The sequence below is a fragment of the Oncorhynchus nerka genome, linkage group LG14 (genome assembly GCF_034236695.1).
Source record: "Oncorhynchus nerka isolate Pitt River linkage group LG14, Oner_Uvic_2.0, whole genome shotgun sequence".
Taxonomy (NCBI): Eukaryota; Metazoa; Chordata; class Actinopteri; order Salmoniformes; family Salmonidae; genus Oncorhynchus; species Oncorhynchus nerka.
Genome location: NC_088409.1, coordinates 5639934 through 5661760, shown reverse-complemented (window position 1 = coordinate 5661760; position 21827 = coordinate 5639934). Strand labels below are relative to the sequence as shown.

Sequence of the window (21827 nt, the reverse complement as noted above, 5' to 3'; positions counted from 1 at the left end):
CAAATGTTATTAGTCATGTGCACATATTTTATCAGATGTTATCGCAGATGTAGCGAAATGCGTATGTTTTCTAGGTCCAACAGTGCAGTAATACCTAACAAAAACACAACAATACAACCCAAAAATATCAGAACGAGCAATGGCATGTATGTATATGATGGTGTGTATATACATTATGACAATATAGGAATAGAAAAGGAGTGTTCAGCAGTAGTTATATAGGATGAGCCTTGACTAGAATACAATATATATATATACAGTGGGGCAAAAAAGTATTTAGTCAGCCACCAATTGTGCAAGTTCTCCCACATAAAAAGTTGAGAGAGGCCTGTAATTTTCATCATAGGTACACTTCAACTATGACAGACAAAATGAGAAAAAAAAATCCAGAAAATCACATTGTAGGATTTTTAATGAATTTATTTGCAAATTATGGTGGAAAATAAGTATTTGGTCACCTACAAACAAGCAAGATTTCTGGCTCTCACAGACCTGTAACTTCTTCTTTAAGAGGCTCCTCTGTCCTCCACTCATTACCTGTATTAATGGCACCTGTTTGAACTTGTTATCAGTATAAAAGACACCTGTCCACAACCTCAAACAGTCACACTCCAAACTCCACTATGGTCAAGACCAAAGAGCTGTCAAAGGACACCAGAAACAAAATTGTAGACCTGCACCAGGCTGGGAAGACTGAATCTGCAATAGGTAAGCAGCTTGGTTTGAAGAAATCAACTGTGGGAGCAATTATTAGGAAATGGAAGACATACAAAACCACTGATAATCTCCCTCGATCTGGGGCTCCACGCAAGATCTCACCCCGTGGGGTCAAAATGATCACAAGAACGGTGAGCAAAACTCCCAGAACCACACGGGGGGACCTAGTGAATGACCTGCAGAGAGCTGGGACCAAAGTAACAAAGCCTACCATCAGTAACACACTACGCCGCCAGGGACTCAAATCCTGCAGTGCCAGACGTGTCCCCCTGCTTAAACCAGTACATGTCCAGGCCCGTCTGAAGTTTGCTAGAGAGCATTTGGATGATTGGGAGAATGTCATATGGTCAGATGAAACCAAAATATAACTTTTTGGTAAAAACTCAACTTGTAGTGTTTGGAGGACAAAGAATGCTGAGTTGCATCCAAAGAACACCATACCTACTGTGAAGCATGGGGTGGAAACATCATGCTTTGGGGCTGTTTTTCAGTAAAGGGACCAGGTCGACTGATCCGTGTAAAGGAAAGAATGAATGGGGCCATGTATCGTGAGATTTTGAGTGAAAACCTCCTTCCATCAGCAAGGGCATTGAAGATGAAACGTGGCTGGGTCTTTCAGCATGACAATGATCCTGAACACACCGCCCGGGCAAAGAAGGAGTGGCTTCGTAAAAAGCATTTCAAGGTCCTGGAGTGGCCTAGCCAGTCCCAGATCTCAACCCCATAGAAAATCTTTGGAGGGAGTTGAAAGTACGTGTTGCCCAGCAACAGCCCCAAAACATCACTGCTTTAGAGGAGATCTGCAAGGAGGAATGGGCCAAAATACCAGCAACAGTGTGTGAAAACCTTGTGAAGACTTACAGAAAACGTTTGACCTCTGTCATTGCCAACAAAGGGTAAATAACAAAGTATTGAGATAAACTTTTGTTATTGACCAAATACTTATTTTCCACCATCATTTGCAAATAAATTCATAAAAAATCCCTTAATGTGATTTTCTGAATTTTTTTAAACTGATTTTGTCTGTCATAGTTGAAGTGTACCTATGATGAAAATTACACACCTCTCTTATCTTTTTAAGTGGGAGAACTTGCACCATTGGTGGCTGACTAAATACTTTTTTGCCCCACTGTGTATATATATATATATATATATATATATATGAAGTGGGTAAAACAGTATATAGACATTATTAAAGTGACCAATGTCAATGACGATGTACATAGAGCAGCATTTACTAGTTTTCATTTAGTTTATTTAGCAAATGTTTCTTACTTACTTATGTTAAAACTCTGCATTGTTGGTTAAGGACTCATAAGTAAGTATTTCACAGTACTCCAGGTTAATACTCTGTTGATGGCTCTGTTGATGGAACAGGTGTCCCTAACACTGCTATACTCCAGGTGAATGCTCTGTTGATGGATTAGGTGTCCCTAACACTGCTATACTCCGGGTGAATGCCCTGTTGATGGTTTAGGTGTCCCTAACACTGTTATACTCCAGGTGAATGCTCTGTTGATGGTTTAGGTGTCCCTAACACTGTTATACTCCAGGTGAATGCCCTGTTGATGGATTAGGTGTCCCTAACACTGCTATACTCCAGGTTAATGCTCTGTTGATGGTTTAGGTGTCCCTAACACTGTTATACTCCAGGTGAATGCTCTGTTGATGGTTTAGGTGTCCCTAACATTGCTATACTCCAGGTTCTGTTGATGGATTAGGTGTCCCTAACACTGCTATACTCCAGGTTAATGCTCTGTTGATGGATTAGGTGTCCCTAACACTGCTATACTCCAGGTTAATACTCTGTTGATGGATTAGGTGTCCCTAACACTGATATACTCCAGGTTAATGCTCTGTTGATGGATTAGGTGTCCCTAACACTGCTATACTCCAGGCTCTGTTGATGGATTAGGTGTCCCTAACACTGCTATACTCCAGCTGAATGCTCTGTTGATGGATTAGGTGTCCCTAACACTGCTATACTCCAGGTGAATGCTCTGTTGATGGATTAGGTGTCCCTAACACTGCTATACTCCAGGTGAATGCTCTGTTGATGGATTAGGTGTCCCTAATACTGCTATACTCCAGGTTAATACTCTGTTGATGGATTAGGTGTCCCTAATACTGCTATACTCCAGGCTCTGTTGATGGATTAGGTGTCCCTAATACTGCTATACTCCAGGCTCTGTTGATGGATTAGGTGTCCCTAACACTGATATACTCCAGGTTAATGCTCTGTTGATGGATTAGGTGTCCCTAATACTGCTATACTCCAGGCTCTGTTGATGGATTAGGTGTCCCTAACACTGATATACTCCAGGTGAATGCTCTGTTGATGGATTAGGTGTCCCTAATACTGCTATACTCCAGGCTCTGTTGATGGATTAGGTGTCCCTAACACTGCTATACTCCAGGCTCTGTTGATGGATTAGGTGTCCCTAATACTGCTATACTCCAGGTGAATGCTCTGTTGATGGATTAGGTGTCCCTAATACTGCTATACTCCAGGCTCTGTTGATGGATTAGGTGTCCCTAACACTGCTATACTCCAGGCTCTGTTGGTGGATTAGGTGTCCCTAATACTGCTATACTCCAGGCTCTGTTGATGGATTAGGTGTCCCTAATACTGCTATACTCCAGGCTCTGTTGATGGATTAGGTGTCCCTAACACTGCTATACTCCAGGTTAATGCTCTGTTGATGGATTAGGTGTCCCTAACACTGCTATACTCCAGGTGAATGCTCTGTTGATGGATTAGGTGTCCCTAACACTGCTCTACTCCAGGTTAATACTCTGTTGATGGATTAGGTGTCCCTAACACTGCTATACTCCAGGCTCTGTTGATGGATTAGGTGTCCCTAATACTGCTATACTCCAGGCTCTGTTGATGGATTAGGTGTCCCTAACACTGCTATACTCCAGGTGAATACTCTGTTGATGGATTAGGTGTCCCTATGCTACTCTGTTGATGGATTAGGTGTCCCTAACACTGCTATACTCCAGGTGAATGCTCTGTTGATGGATTAGGTGTCCCTAACACTGCTATACTCCAGGGGAATACTCTGTTGATGGATTAGGTGTCCCTAACACTGCTCTACTCCAGGTTAATACTCTGTTGATGGATTAGGTGTCCCTAACACTGCTATACTCCAGGGGAATACTCTGTTGATGGATTAGGTGTCCCTAACACTGCTATACTCCAGGTTAATGCTCTGTTGATGGATTAGGTGTCCCTAACACTGCTATACTCCAGGCTCTGTTGATGGATTAGGTGTCCCTAACACTGATATACTCCAGGTGAATGCTCTGTTGATGGATTAGGTGTCCCTAACACTGCTATACTCCAGGTTAATGCTCTGTTGATGGATTAGGTGTCCCTAACACTGCTATACTCCAGGCTCTGTTGATGGATTAGGTGTCCCTAACACTGCTATACTCCAGCTGAATGCTCTGTTGATGGATTAGGTGTCCCTAACACTGCTATACTCCAGGTTAATACTCTGTTGATGGATTAGGTGTCCCTAACACTGCTATACTCCAGGGGAATACTCTGTTGATGGATTAGGTGTCCCTAACACTGCTCTACTCCAGGTTAATACTCTGTGGATGGATTAGGTGTCCCTAACACTGCTCTACTCCAGGTTAATACTCTGTGGATGGATTAGGTGTCCCTAACACTGCTGTACTGTGTAGGTTTACAGACTGGGACTCCTATACACCCACAGCACACTGTTGTTCCTTCCTGCCTTTTGCATCAGAATACTGAATAATAAGGTTAGATGAGAGACCATTCACCGTTAACCTTGTCTACTCACCTAATAATATACGGTGTCTCAGCCCCAGAGGTGTGTGGTCTTCTCCAGTGTCTCAGCCCCAGAGGTGTGGTGTCTTCTCCAGTGTCTCAGCCAAAGAGGTGTGAGGTCACCTCCAGTGTCTCAGCCCCAGAGGTGTGTGGTCTTCTCCAGGCTCTCAGCCCCAGAGGTGTGTGGTCTTCTCCAGGCTCTCAGCCCCAGAGGTGTGGTGTCTTCTCTAGTGTCTCAGCCCCAGAGGTGTGTGGTCTCCTCCAGTGTCTCAGCCCCAGAGGTGTGTGGTCTTCTCCAGTGTCTCAGCCCCAGAGGTGTGTGGTCTTCTCCAGTGTCTTAGCCCCAGAGGTGTGTGGTCTTCTCCAGTGTCTCAGGCCCAGAGGCGTGTGGTCTTCTCCAGTGTCTCAGCCCCAGAGGTGTGTGGTCTTCTCCAGTGTCTCAGCCCCAGAGGTGTGTGGTCTCCTCCAGTGTCTCAGCCCCAGAGGTGTGTGGTCTTCTCCAGTGTCTCAGCCCCAGAGGTGTGTGGTCTTCTCCAGTGTCTCAGGCCCAGAGGCGTGTGGTCTTCTCCAGTGTCTCAGCCCCAGAGGTGTGTGGTGTCTTCTCCAGTGTCTCAGCCCCAGAGGTGTGTGGTCTTCTCCAGTGTCTCAGCCCCAGAGGTGTGTGGTCACCTCCAGTGTCTCAGCCCCAGAGGTGTGGTGTCTTCTCCAGTGTCTCAGCCCCAGAGGTGTGTGGTCTTCTCCAGTGTCTCAGCCCCAGAGGTGTGGTGTCTTCTCCAGTGTCTCACCCCAGAGGTGTGTGGTCTTCTCCAGTGTCTCAGCCCCAGAGGTGTGTGGTCTTCTCCAGTGTCTCAGCCCCAGAGGTGTGTGGTCACCTCCAGTGTCTCAGCCCCAGAGGTGTGTGGTCTTCTCCAGTGTCTCAGCCCCAGAGGTGTGTGTTCTTCTCCAGTGTCTCAGGCCCAGAGGTGTGTGGTCTTCTCCAGTGTCTCAGCCCCAGAGGTGTGTGGTCACCTCCAGGCTCTCAGCCCCAGAGGTGTGTTGTCTTCTCCAGTGTCTCAGCCCCAGAGGTGTGGTGTCTTCTCCAGTGTCTCAGCCCCAGAGGTGTGTGGTCTCCTCCAGTGTCTCAGCCCCAGAGGTGTGTGGTCTCCTCCAGTGTCTCAGCCCCAGAGGTGTGGTGTCTTCTCCAGTGTCTCAGCCGCAGAGGTGTGGTGTCTTCTCCAGTGTCTCAGCCCCAGAGGTGTGTTGTCTTCTCCAGTGTCTCAGCCCCAGAGGTGTGGTGTCTTCTCCAGTGTCTCAGCCCCAGAGGTGTGGTGTCTTCTCCAGTGTCTCAGCCCCAGAGGTGTGGTGTCTTCTCCAGTGTCTCAGCCCCAGAGGTGTGTTGTCTTCTCCAGTGTCTCAGCCCCAGAGGTGTGGTGTCTTCTCCAGTGTCTCAGCCCCAGAGGTGTGTTGTCTTCTCCAGTGTCTCAGCCCCAGAGGTGTGTTGTCTTCTCCAGTGTCTCAGCCCCAGAGGTGTGTGGTCTTCTCCAGTGTCTCAGCCCCAGAGGTGTGGTGTCTTCTCCAGTGTCTCAGCCCCAGAGGTGTGGTGTCTTCTCCAGTGTCTCAGCCCCAGAGGTGTGTTGTCTTCTCCAGTGTCTCAGCCCCAGAGGTGTGTGGTCTCCTCCAGTGTCTCAGCCCCAGAGGTGTGTGGTCTTCTCCAGTGTCTCAGCCCCAGAGGTGTGGTGTCTTCTCCAGTGTCTCAGCCCCAGAGGTGTGTTGTCTTCTCCAGTGTCTCAGCCCCAGAGGTGTGTGGTCTCCTCCAGTGTCTCAGCCCCAGAGGTGTGTGGTCTCCTCCAGTGTCTCAGCCCCAGAGGTGTGGTGTCTTCTCCAGTGTCTCAGCCCCAGAGGTGTGGTGTCTTCTCCAGTGTCTCAGCCCCAGAGGTGTGTGGTGTCTTCTCCAGTGTCTCAGCCCCAGAGGTGTGTGGTCTCCTCCAGTGTCTCAGCCGCAGAGGTGTGGTGTCTTCTCCAGTGTCTCAGCCCCAGAGGTGTGTGGTGTCTTCTCCAGTGTCTCAGCCCCAGAGGTGTGGTGTCTTCTCCAGTGTCTCAGCCCCAGAGGTGTGGTGTCTTCTCCAGTGTCTCAGCCCCAGAGGTGTGTGGTGTCTTCTCCAGTGTCTCAGCCCCAGAGGTGTGTGGTCTCCTCCAGTGTGTGTTGAAAGCTTGTAAATAGTAACTGCTGAAACGTGGAATAGTGTCCCGTATCACTTGTGACCTTAGATGGGAATATTCCAAAATAAAAAATAAAACAAAAAAATAAAAAATATGACTAAAAAAAAATATGTGTCAAATGTCAAAGTGAGACGGACGTTACAGGACGAAGAAGAGAGTGAAGAGGAAGACGAGTTTGAAGATGGTGGTGTAGGAGAGTGAAGAGAACAGGACGAGGATGAGGATGAGCAGAATGATGGGCTGAAACATCTAGGTGGGATTAATAAGGACGACGAAGGAGGACGAGTCAGGACCAGGACAAGTCAGGACGAGGCGAAGGAGGACGAGTCAGGACCAGGACGAGTCAGGACCAGGACGAGTCAGGACCAGGACGAGTCAGGACGAGAGTCAGGACCAGGACGAGTCAGGACGAGGCGAAGGAGGACGAGTCAGGAAAACAGAATGGTAGAAAGACAGGAAGAGAGAACAGATTAAAAGCAGGTTAGAGACCAAATAGAGGCCTGTCCTACAGTAGATGTAATACTGACATTCAGACCAAATAGAGGCCTGTCCTACAGTAGATGTAATACTGACATTCAGACCAAATAGAGGCCTGTCCTACAGTAGATGTAATACTGACATTCAGACCAAATAGAGGCCTGTCCTACAGTAGATGTAATACTGACATTCAGACCAAATAGAGGCCTGTCCTACAGTAGATGTAATACTGACATTCAGACCAAATAGAGGCCTGTCCTACAGTAGATGTAATACTGACATTCAGACCAAATAGAGGCCTGTCCTACAGTAGATGTGATACTGACATTCAGACCAAATAGAGTCCTGTCCTACAGTAGATGTAATACTGACATTCAGACCAAATAGAGGTCTGTCCTACAGTAGATGTAATACTGACATTCAGACCAAATAGAGGCCTGTCCTACAGTAGATGTAATACTGACATTCAGACCAAATAGAGGCCTGTCCTACAGTAGATGTAATACTGACATTCAGACCAAATAGAGGCCTGTCCTACAGTAGATGTTTTACTGACATTCAGATCAAATAGAGGCCTGTCCTACAGTAGATGTAATACTGACATTCAGACCAAATAGAGGCCTGTCCTACAGTAGATGTAATACTGACATTCAGACCAAATAGAGGCCTGTCCTACAGTAGATGTAATACTGACATTCAGACCAAATAGAGGCCTGTCCTACAGTAGATGTAATACTGACATTCAGACCAAATAGAGGCCTGTCCTACAGTAGATGTAATACTAAAGTCGACTATTACCGGCCAACATAAACCCTGGTGTGCTTCTAACTCTGTCCAACTTACAGACAGTGGTTCCTCCTCTTCTTTGTCCTCTGGCTTGGGGACATCCAGTCTGTCTATAAAACCCTGCAGCTCCTTCCTGAAGGCCTTCATCTGAGCGGTGATCCTGTACAACAACTCGTGCTCCCTGACGGTGCTCCCTTCCTCCTCGTAAAGCTCCCCGTTGGAGACCATATAGACCCGGGCCTCAGCCATGATGGTGCCGGTGTCTGCTATCAGCCTGTCGACGGTCCGGCCCAGCCGCTCTGCTTCTATACGGATGTCTACCATCTGCTGCCGGTCCTTCAGGCTGCGAGGGAGGAAACGGCCCTCGGGGGAGTAGAGGGTGCGGGTTGGGGTCAGGCACCGGATGTTACGCACCTGGATAGGGAGACGGGGATAACCTTAGCTTCAGCGTGTCAGCTTCACCGTATTTAATACACAAAGCATTATGGGTCAACTGTGGTGGTGCACGATGCTGTATCACCTCGTCCGAGTCGCTCTCCCCTCCGATGGGGCCTTCTCGTTTACGGTGGGGTGGGAAGCGCGATGAGGTGGAGGCGTCATCTCCTCCGTCACTCTCTGCGTCACTTTCCCGGGGGCTGGCCCTGATGCCCAGGTGTGACGCCAGGTCGTAGCGCTGCATGTTGGACAGCAGGACCCGGTTCTCATACTGCATCTGCATCACCTGTAGAGGAAAGGAGACAGGATAGCATTATGTTAGCGTCAGAGACAGGATAGCATTATGTTAGCGTCAGAGACAGGATAGCATTATGTTAGCATCAGAGATGATTAGCATTATGTTAGCATCAGAGATGATTAGCATTATGTTAGCATCAGAGATGATTAGCATTATGTTAGCATCAGAGATGATTAGCATTATGTTAGCATCAGAGATGATTATAGCATTATGTTAGCATCAGAGATAATTAGCATTATGTTAGCATCAGAGATGATTAGCATTATGTTAGCATCAGAGATGATTAGCATTATGTTAGCATCAGAGACAGGATAGCATTATGTTAGCTTCAGAGATGGAAACCATTATGTTAGCATCAGAGATAATTAGCATTATGTTAGCATCAGAGAGGGATAGCATTATGTTAGCTTCAGAGATGGAAACCATTATGTTAGTGTCAGAGATTATTAGCATTATGTTAGCTTCAACTGTCAGCTTCATTTCATGTCAATCAATTCAGGAAAGTAAACTGAAATTCCACTTCCAATGTGTTCTCACAGAGAAGCATGGAGGGAAATTGGAATTGGAATTCCAGGTAACTACCCAAATTGAAGGAATTAAAAATGGAAGTGACCGCTAGAAACCCCCACAGAGCATCGTGGGTAGTGTAGTCCATCACGCTGCCTCACCTTGCCACTCAGCTCGTTGATCTGCAGCCTGGCAGCCTTTAGTTCCTCCTGCAGGACCTCCACCTTGGCCCGGTCTGCAGCCGCCGCGGCGCCACCCCCTCCACCCCCGGCGCCGTGCCTGGAGCCCTCCTTGTACTTCAGCTTGTTCAGCTCCCCCGTCACCTAAAAGACAGATTTAGTAGTGGGGAGGGGGGATGAAACAGGATGTACTTTAAATTATAAAACTACCTTCTGTCAAAAAAAGAGCGGACCTAATGGGAACACAGCCCCCTGCAACCTTTCTTAACTCAAGTTCTGCCCTCAACTACGCTGAGTAAAACTACCTTAGCTTAAATCAGGCCTTCCCCCAGGAGGTACATGGTAAACCTTATGAGACCAGTGTCCTTCCTCTAGGAGATACATGATAAACATTATGAGACCAGGTGTCCTTCCCCCAGGAGGTACATGGTAAACCTTATGAGACCAGGTGTCCTTCCTCTAGGAGGTACATGGTAAACCTTATGAGACCAGGTGTCCTTCCTCTAGGAGGTACATAATAAACCTTATGAGACCAGGTGTCCTTCCCCCAGGAGATACATGATAAACCTTATGAGGTCAGGTGTCCTTCCCCCAAGAGGTACATGATAAACCTTATGAGGTCAGGTGTCCTTCCTCTAGGTCTAGGAGGTACATGATAAACCTTATGAGGTCAGGTGTCCTTCCTCTATGAGATACATGGTAAACCTTATGAGACCAGGTGTCCTTCCCCCAGGAGGTACATGATAAACCTTATGAGACCAGGTGTCCTTCCCCCAGGAGGTACATGATAAACCTTATGAGACCAGGTGTCCTTCCCCCAGGAGGTACATGGTAAACCTTATGAGACCAGGTGTCCTTCCCCCAAGAGGTACATGGTAAACCTTATGAGACCAGGTGTCCTTCCCCCAGGAGATACATGATAAACCTTATGAGACCAGGTGTCCTTCCCCCAAGAGGTACATGATAAACCTTATGAGACCAGGTGTCCTTCCCCCAGGAGGTACATGGTAAACCTTATGAGACCAGGTGTCCTTCCCCCAGGAGATACATGATAAACATTATGAGACCAGGTGTCCTTCCTCTAGGAGATACATGATAAACCTTATGAGACCAGGTGTCCTTCCCCCAAGAGGTACATGGTAAACCTTATGAGACCAGGTGTCCTTCCCCCAGGAGATACATGATAAACCTTATGAGACCAGGTGTCCTTCCCCCAAGAGATACATGGTAAACCTTATGAGACCAGGTGTCCTTCCTCTAGGAGATACATGATAAACCTTATGAGACCAGGTGTCCTTCCCCCAGGAGGTACATGGTAAACCTTATGAGACCAGGTGTCCTTCCCCCAGGAGGTACATGGTAAACCTTATGAGTGGCCATTTGACCTGATGATACGTTGCTACGAGGGGGTGTTGAGAGAGAGAGCTAAATGTGATCAGTAACGACAAATACTCTACTACATGACTCACACGTAGAATGTAAACAGCTGCTTTCCAAATGGCACCCTATTCCCTATATAGCACACTAGTTTCAACCAGAGCCCTTTGGTCCCTGGTCTAAAGTAGTGCACAATATAGGGAATAGGGTGCCATTTGGCACTAACCCTGTTGTTTCCCTCTACATCCTGCAGTAGTAAGTAGTGCACTATATAGGGAATAGGGTGCCATTTGGGACTAACTCTGTTGTTTCCCTCTACATCCTGCAGTAGTAAGTAGTGCACTATATAGGGAATAGGGTGCCATTTGGGACTAACTCTGTTGTTTCCCTCTACATCCTGCAGTAGTAAGTAGTGCACTATATAGGGAATAGGGTGCCATTTGGGACTAACACTGTTGTTTCCCTCTACATCCTGCAGTAGTAAGTAGTGCACTATAAAGGGAATAGGGTGCCATTTGGGAGTCACCTTGTTGTTGTCCTCCTCTGCGTCCTGTAGGTTCCTCCTAAGTAGCTCTGCCTCGTCCTCCACCAGCTGTAGCTGCTGTCTCAGCTCCCTGAGTTCCTCTCCCTGCTCCCTGCTGCAGCCATGCTCAGCCGAGCCTCCTGCCACCTCATCCCTGGCAATGCATCAATCAACACGTCAATCAACACATCAATAAATACATCAATCAATACATCAATCAATACATCAATCAACACATCAATAAATAAATCAATGCATCAATCAACACATCAATCAATCAATACATCAATCAATACATCAATCAATACATAAATCAACACATCGATCAATCAATCAATACATAAATCAACACATCGATCAATCAATCAATACATCAATCAACACATCGATCAATCAATCAATACATCAATCAACACATAAATCAATACATGAATCAGTCAATACATTAATAAATCAATGCATCAATCACTCAATACATCAATAAATACATTAATCAATAAATACATAAATCAATGCATCAATCACTCAATACATCAATCAATACATTAATCAATAAATACATAAATCAATGCATCAATCAATCAAATGTATCTTGTTTATTTACAAAGACATATGGAGATCTGAGAGGATTTGATTGGTATAAGCAATATGGTGAAACTTCTATCTAGCCTATCAGAGAGCAGGGTGGAGCTACTACCATATTGCTGACACCTCTCAAATCTTCTCAGATCTCCACAAGTGCATCAAGTCTATAGGGCGTAGGGTTTAGGGTTTAGGGGTCCATTGGGCCTACCTGTCTCTCATGTCCTCCAGTTCAGCCTTCAGTCCTCTATTCTCCACCTCCAGCTCTACGATCTTCCTCCCCAGGATGTTGGCTTCCTCCTCCACCAGTCTCAGTCTCAGTTTCAGCTCTGACTCTCGGGTGGTGGCTGGTCCTCCAGCCTCTCCCTTGGGCCCAGGGCTGTCCACATCCCCGTAGAAAGAGCGGTACTTCTGCAGCTCGTGTTCCAGCCGGTCCTTCTCCTTGTCAATTTTAGCCATTTTTTTCCTCATTAAAATGGCTTCCTCCTTGATGAAGGCTAGCTGGCATTTCAGATCTTCGTTGTCCTCCTGAGGAGAGAAGAAGAATGAAGAAGAAGATATGTTTTGGTCTTGTCTCTCATCGTTATAGTTTGACGAATAACGATGATGCCGTACCTCTATTGGAGTCTGTGGAATCCTTTTGTCCTTCTGAACATCCCTGCCTCCTCTCCTCTTCAGTGACAGCTGCAGAGAATAAAGATGACATCACACCATCAGCCCACCTGTTACCTGTTGTTACGTGACTGGTGGAATGAATCTGAATGTGCTTTACAGACCTACTGTCGGTCATTAAAACACGACTCTCAGAACCTCTTATTAACTAACAAGCTTGTGATGAGTAACCAGGACCCTGTGTTAACTCCCTGAGCTATAACATCTTCAGGCTTTAGCTCGGCAGGCTAACACAGTGTTGTGGCGCACACAGGAGACCTGGGTTTGAACACAGACGGTCACATGACACTGCAGAACCTTGCCCTCCTTGACAGCAGGTGTCCTCATCACCTCCTTCTCCAGCTGGTTGTGCAGGGCCTGCTCGGTCACTTCCACCTAACCCACCACCCAAACCCTCCCTGTCCTCCCCACCTCACCCCTTCCCTCCCCCTCATCACCTCCTTGGCCTTCTCCAGTTGGTTTTGCAGGGCCTGCTCGGTCACCTCCACCTAACCCACCTCCACCTAACCCCTTCCCCCCCACCTCACCCCTTCCCTCCCCCTCATCACCTCCTTGGCCTTCTCCAGTTGGTTTTGCAGGGCCTGCTTGGTCACCTCCACCTAACCCACGCTGTCCCCCCACCTCACCCCTTCCCTCCCCCTCATCACCTCCTTGGCCTTCTCCAGTTGGTTTTGCAGGGCCTGTTTGGTCACCTCCACCTAACCCTCCCTGTCCTCCCCACCTCACCCCTTCCCTCCCCCTCATCACCTCCTTGGCCTTCTCCAGTTGGTTTTGCAGGGCCTGTTTGGTCACCTCCACCTAACCCACCTCCACCTAACCCACCACCCAAACCCTCCCCTGTCTACCCCTAACCCTCCCTGTCCCCCCCACCTCACCCCTTCCCTCCCCCTCATCACCTCCTTGGCCTTCTCCAGTTGGTTTTGCAGGGCCTGTTTGGTCACCTCCACCTAACCCACCTCCACCTAACCCACCACCCAAACCCTCCCCTGTCTACCCCTAACCCTCCCTGTCCCCCCACCTCACCCCTTCCCTCCCCCTCATCACCTCCTTGGCCTTCTCCAGCTGGTTTTGCAGGGCCTGTTTGGTCACCTCCACCTAACCCACCTCCACCTAACCCACCACCCAAACCCTCCCCTGTCTACCCCTAACCCTCCCTGTCTCCCCCACCTCACCCCTTCCCTCCCCCTCATCACCTCCTTGGCCTTCTCCAGTTGGTTTTGCAGGGCCTGTTTGGTCACCTCCACCTCCTAACCCACCTACCTAACCCACCACCCAACCTCCTCCCTGTCCCCCTCCACCTAACCTCGCTGTCCCCCCACCTCACCCCTTCCCTCCCCCTCATCACCTCCTTGGCCTTCTCCAGTTGGTTTTGCAGGGCCTGCTTGGTCACCTCCACCTAACCCTCCTGTCCCCCCCACCTCACCCCTTCCCTCCCCCTCATCACCTCCTTGGCCTTCTCCAGTTGGTTTTGCAGGGCCTGTTTGGTCACCTCCACCTCTATCAGCTTTTGCCTTAGTTTCTCGTTCTCCTCCTCCGTCTTCGTCCTTTTCTCCTCCACATTCTCCAACTCATGGTGCAGACGCACTGACACGTCCTTCGCTACCTAGAGGGGGGGGGGGAGTGATAGGGAGGGGCAGAGAGACAGGGAGGGAGAGGGAGAGAGACAGGGAGGGAGGGGGAGAGAGACAGGGAGGGAGGGGGAGAGAGACAGGGAGGGAGAGGGAGAGAGACAGGGAGGGAGAGGGAGAGGGGGAGCGAGACAGGGAGGGAGGGGCAGAGAGACAGGGAGGGTGAGGGAGAGAGACAGAGAGGGAGCGACAGGGAGGGAGGGAGGGGAGCGAGACAGGGAGGGAGGGAGGGGGAGCGAGACAGGGAGGGAGGGGGAGAGAGATAGGGAGGGAGGGGAGAGAAACAGGGAGGGAGAGGGAAGGGGAGAGGGAGAAAGACAGGGAGGGAGGGGGAGAGAAACAGGGAGGGAGAGGGAAGGGGAGAGGGAGAAAGACAGGGAGGGAGGGGAGAGAGACAGGGAGGGGCAGAGAGACAGGGAGGGAGGGGAGAGAGACAGGGAGGGAGGGGCAGAGAGACAGGGAGGGAGAGGCAGAGAGACAGGGAGGGAGAGGCAGAGAGACAGGGAGGAAGAGGGAGAGACAGGAAGGGAGGGGGAGCGAGTCAGGGAGGGAGGGAGAGAGAGACAGGGAGGAAGAGGGAGAGACAGGGAGGGAGGGGGAGAGAGACAGGGAGGGAGAGGGAGGGAGGGAGAGGGAGAAAGACAGTGAGTGAGGGGGAGAGGGAAAGGGAAGGGGAGAGGGGAGGGAGAGAGACAGGGAGGAAGAGGGAGACAGGGGGAGAGGGAGAAACGGAAACAGGGAGGGGGAGACAGGGAGGGAGATGGGGAGGGAGAGACAGGGAGGGAGGGAGATGGGGAGGGAGAGAGAAAGGGAGGAAGAGGGAGAGACAGGGAGGGAGAGGGAGAGGAAATGGGAGGGGGACAGGGAGGGAGGGGGAGAGAGACAGGGAGGGGAGAGGGACAGACAGGAGAGAGAAAGGAAAGAAAGGAAGAGACAGGAGAGAGAAAGGAAATGGGAGGGAGGGGGAGAGAGACAGGGAGGGAGGGAGAGGGAGAGGAAAGGGAGGGAGGGGGAGAGAGACAGGGAGGAAGAGGGAGACAGGGGGAGAGGGAGAGGAAACGAGGGGGACAGGGAGGGGAGATGGGGAGGGAGAGAGACAGGGAGGAAGAGGGAGACAGGGAGGGAGAGGGAGAGGAAATGGGAGGGGGAGAGAGACAGGGAGGGGAGAGGGACAGTGAGAGAGATGGGCCATGGTCTATTAGTCTACATGGTCTATTAGTCTACATGGTCTATTAGTCTACATGGTCTATTAGTCTACATGGTCTATTAGTCTACAGTCCATTCTGAAAGTATTCCGACCTTATTCTAAAATGGATTCAAATGTTTTTTACCCTCACCAATCTACACACAACAACCCATAATGACATCACAATACCCCATAATGACATCACAATACCCCATAATGACATCACAATACCCCATAATGACATCACAATACCCCATAATGACATCACAATAACCCATAATGACATCACAATACCCCATAATGACAAAGCAAAAACAAGTTTTAAAAACCCCCAGAAATATCACATTTACATAAGTATTCAGACCATTTACTCAGTTCTTTGTTGAAGCACCTTTGGCAACGATTACAGCCTTGCGTCTTCTTGGGTATGACGCTACAAACTTGGCACACCTGTATCTGGGGAGTTTCTCCCATTCTTCTCTGCCGATCGGGTTGGATGGGGAGCGTCGCTGCACAGCTATTGTCAGGTCTCTCCAGAGATTTTCAATCGGGTTCAAGTCCGGGCTCTGGCTGGGCCACTCAAGGACATTCAGAGACTTGTCCCGAAGCCACTCCTGCATTGTCTTATCTGTGTGCTTAGGGACGTTGTCCTGTTGGAAGGTGAACCTTCTCCCCAGTCTGTGGTCCTGAGAGCTCTGGAGCAGGTTTTCATCAAGGATCTCTCTGTACTTTGCTCCGTTCATCTTTCCCTCGATCCTGACTAGTTTCCCAGTTCCTGCCGCTGAAAAACATCCCCACAGCATGATGCTGCCACCACCATGCTTCACCGTAGGGATGGTGCCAGGTTTCCTCCAGACGTGACACTTGGCACTCAGGCCAAAGAGTTTAATCTTGGTTTCATCAGACCAGAGAATCTTTTTTCTCATGGTCTGAGAGTCTTTAGGTGCCTTTTGGCAATTTCCAAGCAGGCTGTCATGTGCCTTTTACTGAGGAGTGGCTTCCGTCTGGCCACACTACCACAAAGGCCTGATTGGTGGAGTGGTTTCCACCTGGCCACTCTACCATAAAGGGCTGATTGGTGGAGTGGTTTCCGTCTGGCCACTCTACCATAAAGGCCTGATTGGTGGAGTGGTTTCCACCTGGCCACTCTACCACAAAGGCCTGATTGGTGGAGTGGTTTCCACCTGGCCACTCTACCACAAAGGCCTGATTGGTGGAGTGGTTTCCACCTGGCCACTCTACCATAAAGGCCTGAATGGCTCTGCCATAACCTCACATGGTCTCTCCTATCATTGCTATGCAGACGATACACAATTAATCTTATCCTTTCCCCCTTCTGATGACCAGGTGGCGAATCGCATCTCTGCATGTCTGGCAGACATATCAGTGTGGATGACGGATCACCACCTCAAGCTGAACCTCGGCAAGACGGAGCTGCTCTTCCTCCCGGGGAAGGACTGCCCGTTCCATGATCTCGCCATCACGGTTGACAACTCCATTGTGTCCTCCTCCCAGAGCGCTAAGAACCTTGGCGTGATCCTGGACAACACCCTGTCGTTCTCAACTAACATCAAGGCGGTGGCCCGTTCTTGTAGGTTCATGCTCTACAACATCCGCAGAGTACGACCCTGCCTCACACAGGAAGCAGCGCAGGTCCTAATCCAGGCACTTGTCATCTCCCGTCTGGATTACTGCAACTCGCTGTTGGCTGGGCTCCCTGCCTGTGCCATTAAACCCCTACAACTCATCCAGAACGCCGCAGCCCGTCTGGTGTTCAACCTTCCCAAGTTCTCTCACGTCACCCCGCTCCTCCGCTCTCTCCACTGGCTTCCAGTTGAAGCTCGCATCCGCTACAAGACCATGGTGCTTGCCTACGGAGCTGTGAGGGGAACGGCACCTCAGTACCTCCAGGCTCTGATCAGGCCCTACACCCAAACAAGGGCACTGCGTTCATCCACCTCTGGCCTGCTCGCCTCCCTACCACTGAGGAAGTACAGTTCCCGCGCAGCCCAGTCAAAACTGTTCGCTGCTCTGGCCCCCCAATGGTGGAACAAACTCCCTCACGACGCCAGGACAGCGGAGTCAATCACCACCTTCCGGAGACACCTGAAACCCCACCTCTTTCAGGAATACCTAGGATAGGATAAAGTAATCCTTCTCACCCCCTTAAAAGATTTAGATGCACTATTGTAAAGTGGCTGTTCCACTGGATGTCTTAAGGTGAACGCACCAATTTGTAAGTCGCTCTGGATAAGAGCGTCTGCTAAATGACTTAAATGTAAATGTAAAATGTAAATGAGTGGTTTCCGTCTGGCCACTCTACCACAAAGGCCTGATTGGTGGAGTGCTGAAGAGATGATTGTCCTTCGTGATGGTCCTCCCATCTCCACAGAGGAACTCTGGAGCTCTGTCAGACTGACCATCAGTTTCTTGTTCACTTCCCTGACCAAGGCCCTTCTCCCCCTATTGCTCAGTTTGGCCGGGCGGCCAGCTCTAGGAAGAGTCTTTGTGGCTCTAAATTTCTTCCATTTAAGAATGATGGAGGCCACTGTGTTCTTGGAGACCTTCAATGGTGCAGAAATGTTTAGGTACCCTTCCCCAAGATCTGTGTCTCAACACAATCTTGTCTCGGAGCTATATAGACAATTCCTTCGACCTCATAGCTTGGTTTTTGCTCTGACATGCACTTGTCAACTGTGGGACCTTATATAGACAGGTGTGTACCTTTCCAAATCATGTCCAATCAATTGAATTTACCACAGATGGACTCCAATCAAGTTGTAGAAACATCTCAAGGATAATCAATGGAAACAGGATGCGCCTGAGCTCAATTTTGAGTCTCACAGGAAAGGGTCTGAATACTTCTGTAAATAAGGTATTTCTGTTTTTATTTTTTATAAATTTGACAGGATTTCTTAAAACCTGTTTTCGCTTTGGCATTATGAGGTATTGTGATGTCATTATGGGGTATTGTGATGTCATTATGGGGTATTGTGATGTCATTATGGGGTATTGTGATGTCATTATGGGGTATTGTGATGTCATTATGGGGTATTGTGATGTCATTATGGGGTATTGTGATGTCATTATGGGGTATTGTGATGTCACTGTGGGGTATTGTGATGTCATTATGGGGTATTGTGATGTCATTATGGGGTATTGTGATGTCATTATGGGGTATTGTGATGTCATTATGGGGTATTGTGATGTCATTATGGGGTATTGTGATGTCATTATGGGGTATTGTGATGTCATTATGGGGTATTGTGATGTAGATTGATGAGGATTTGTTTTTATTTAATCCGTTTTAGAATAAGGTTGTAACGTAACAAAATGTGGAAAAGCTCAAGGGGTCTGTACTTTCCGAATGCAACGCATATGTAACTGTATAGACACAAGCCTTATGGGAATAGAATGGCATTTGGATCCAATCAAATTGCATTCATCACGTCCACAGTTTACAGCAGACAAAGTCTAGACAACCTATGAGATGTAGAGTCTAGACAACATTACCCTATGACATATAGAGTCTAGACAACATTACCCTATGAGATATAGAGTCTAACAACATTGCCCTATGACATATAGAGTCTAGACAACATTACCCTATGAGGAATAGAGTCTAGACAACATTGGATGACATTAAGTCTTGACAACATTACCCTATGAGATATAGAGTCTAGACAACATTACCCTATGACATATAGAGTCTAGACAGCATTACCCTATGACAGATAGAGTCTAGACAACATTACCCTATGACATATAGAGTCTAGACAACATTACCCTATGACATATAGAGTCTAGACAACATTACCCTATGAGATGTAGAGTCTAGACAACATTACCCTATGACATATAGAGTCTAGACAACATTACCCTATGACATATAGAGTCTAGACAACATTACCCTATGAGATGTAGAGTCTAGACAACATTACCCTATGAGATATAGAGTCTAGACAACATTACCCTATGAGATATAGAGTCTAGACAACATTACCCTATGACATATAGAGTCTAGACAACATTACCCTATGAGATATAGAGTCTAGACAACATTACCCTATGACAGATAGAGTCTAGACAACATTACCCTATGAGATGTAGAGTCTAGACAACATTACCCTATGACATATAGAGTATAGACAACATTACCCTATGACATATAGAGTCTAGACAACATTACCCTATGAGATATAGAGTCTAGACAACATTACCCTATGACATATAGAGTCTAGACAACATTACCCTATGACATATAGAGTCTAGACAACATTACCCTATGACATATAGAGTCTAGACAACATTACCCTATGACATATAGAGTATAGACAACATTACCCTATGACATATAGAGTCTAGACAACATTACCCTATGAGATATAGAGTCTAGACAACATTACCCTATGACATATAGAGTCTAGACAACATTACCCTATGACATATAGAGTCTAGACAACATTACCCTATGAGATATAGAGTCTAGACAACATTACCCTATGAAATATAGAGTCTAGACAACATTACCCTATGACATATAGAGTCTAGACAACATTACCCTATGACATATAGAGTCTAGACAACATTACCCTATGACATATAGAGTCTAGACAACATTACCCTATGAGATATAGAGTCTAGACAACATTACCCTATGAGATGTAGAGTCTAGACAACATTACCCTATGACAGATAGAGTCTAGGCAACATTACCCTATGAGATGTAGAGTCTAGACAACATTACCCTATGAGATATAGAGTCTAGACAACATTACCCTATGACATATAGAGTCTAGACAACATTACCCTATGAGATATAGAGTCTAGACAACATTACCCTATGACATATAGAGTCTAGACAACATTACCCTATGACATATAGAGTCTAGACAACATTACCCTATGACATATAGAGTCTAGACAGCATTACCCTATGACAGATAGAGTCTAGACAACATTACCCTATGACATATAGAGTCTAGACAACATTACCCTATGAGATATAGAGTCTAGACAACATTACCCTATGACATATAGAGTATAGACAACATTACCCTATGACATATAGAGTCTAGACAACATTACCCTATGAGATATAGAGTCTAGACAACATTACCCTATGAAATATAGAGTCTAGACAACATTACCCTATGACATATAGAGTCTAGACAACATTACCCTATGACATATAGAGTCTAGACAACATTACCCTATGACATATAGAGTCTAGACAACATTACCCTATGAGATATAGAGTCTAGACAACATTACCCTATGAGATGTAGAGTCTAGACAACATTACCCTATGACAGATAGAGTCTAGACAACATTACCCTATGAGATATAGAGTCTAGACAACATTACCCTATGGCAGATAGAGTCTAGACAACATTACCCTATGGCAAATAGAGTCTAGACAACATTACCCTATGGCAGATAGAGTCTAGACAACATTACCCTATGACATATAGAGTCTAGACAACATTACCCTATGAGATATAGAGTCTAGACAACATTACCCTATGACAGATAGAGTCTAGACAACATTACCCTATGGCAGATAGAGTCTAGACAACATTACCCTATGAGATATAGAGTCTAGACAACATTACCCTATGAGATATAGAGTCTAGACAACATTACCCTATGACATATAGAGTCTAGACAACATTACCCTATGAGATGTAGAGTCTAGACAACATTACCCTATGAGATGTAGAGTCTAGACAACATTACCCTATGAGATATAGAGTCTAGACAACATTACCCTATGACATATAGAGTCTAGACAACATTACCCTATGAGATGTAGAGTCTAGACAACATTACCCTATGAGATATAGAGTCTAGACAACATTACCTTCAGGTCACACCCTATGAGATATAGAGTCTAGACAACATTACCCTATGAGATATAGAGTCTAGACAACATTACCTTCAGGTCACACCCTATGACATATAGAGTCTAGACAACTTCAGGTATTTTAACAAACCTAACGCATTGGTAATCTAAGTGCAGGCAGTAGCGCTATAGGTTCATTGGTGTGTTAGAGATATTTTTGCTATTTTCACGATCTCAATTATTGGCGCACTTGCTGGCTTTGGCGCGAAAGGGCTTGGTTTTGATGAATAAACAAGTTGTGGGTGTCTCGAGGCTTGGCCCCTCACTGAAATGCAATGGTTCATTGGATCAGTGTAAAACTTTGCACATACACTGCTGCCATCTAGTGGCCAAAATCTAAATTGTGCCTGTGCTGGAATAATACATTATGGCCTTTCTCTTGCATTTCAAAGATGATGGTACAAAAAAATATTTAAAAAACAGTTGTATTTTTCTTTGTATAATCTTTTACCAGATCTAATGTGTTCAATTCTCTGACATTAATTTCACATTTCCACAAACTTCAAAGTGTTTCCTTTCAATTGGTATCAATAATATGCATATCCTTGCTT

General features: G+C 47.2%; 1 protein-coding gene across 1 annotated transcript in view; it reads right to left on the bottom strand.

The window, feature by feature from the left end:
- Window positions 1-6548: 6548 nt before the first annotated feature.
- The window catches only part of LOC115119681 (microtubule cross-linking factor 3), a 19488-nt gene continuing 4209 nt past the window's right edge, over window positions 6549-21827 (bottom strand). Inside the window, exons 3-10 of the mRNA XM_065027288.1 lie at window positions 14002-14160; window positions 12501-12569; window positions 12097-12413; window positions 11307-11457; window positions 9386-9547; window positions 8505-8705; window positions 8042-8398; window positions 6549-6970 (exon numbers count right to left, since the gene is read on the bottom strand). Of these exons, the coding sequence (XP_064883360.1) occupies window positions 6860-6970; window positions 8042-8398; window positions 8505-8705; window positions 9386-9547; window positions 11307-11457; window positions 12097-12413; window positions 12501-12569; window positions 14002-14160 (1527 nt within the window). The 3' untranslated portion in view covers window positions 6549-6859. The remainder of the gene's footprint in view (window positions 6971-8041; window positions 8399-8504; window positions 8706-9385; window positions 9548-11306; window positions 11458-12096; window positions 12414-12500; window positions 12570-14001; window positions 14161-21827) is intronic.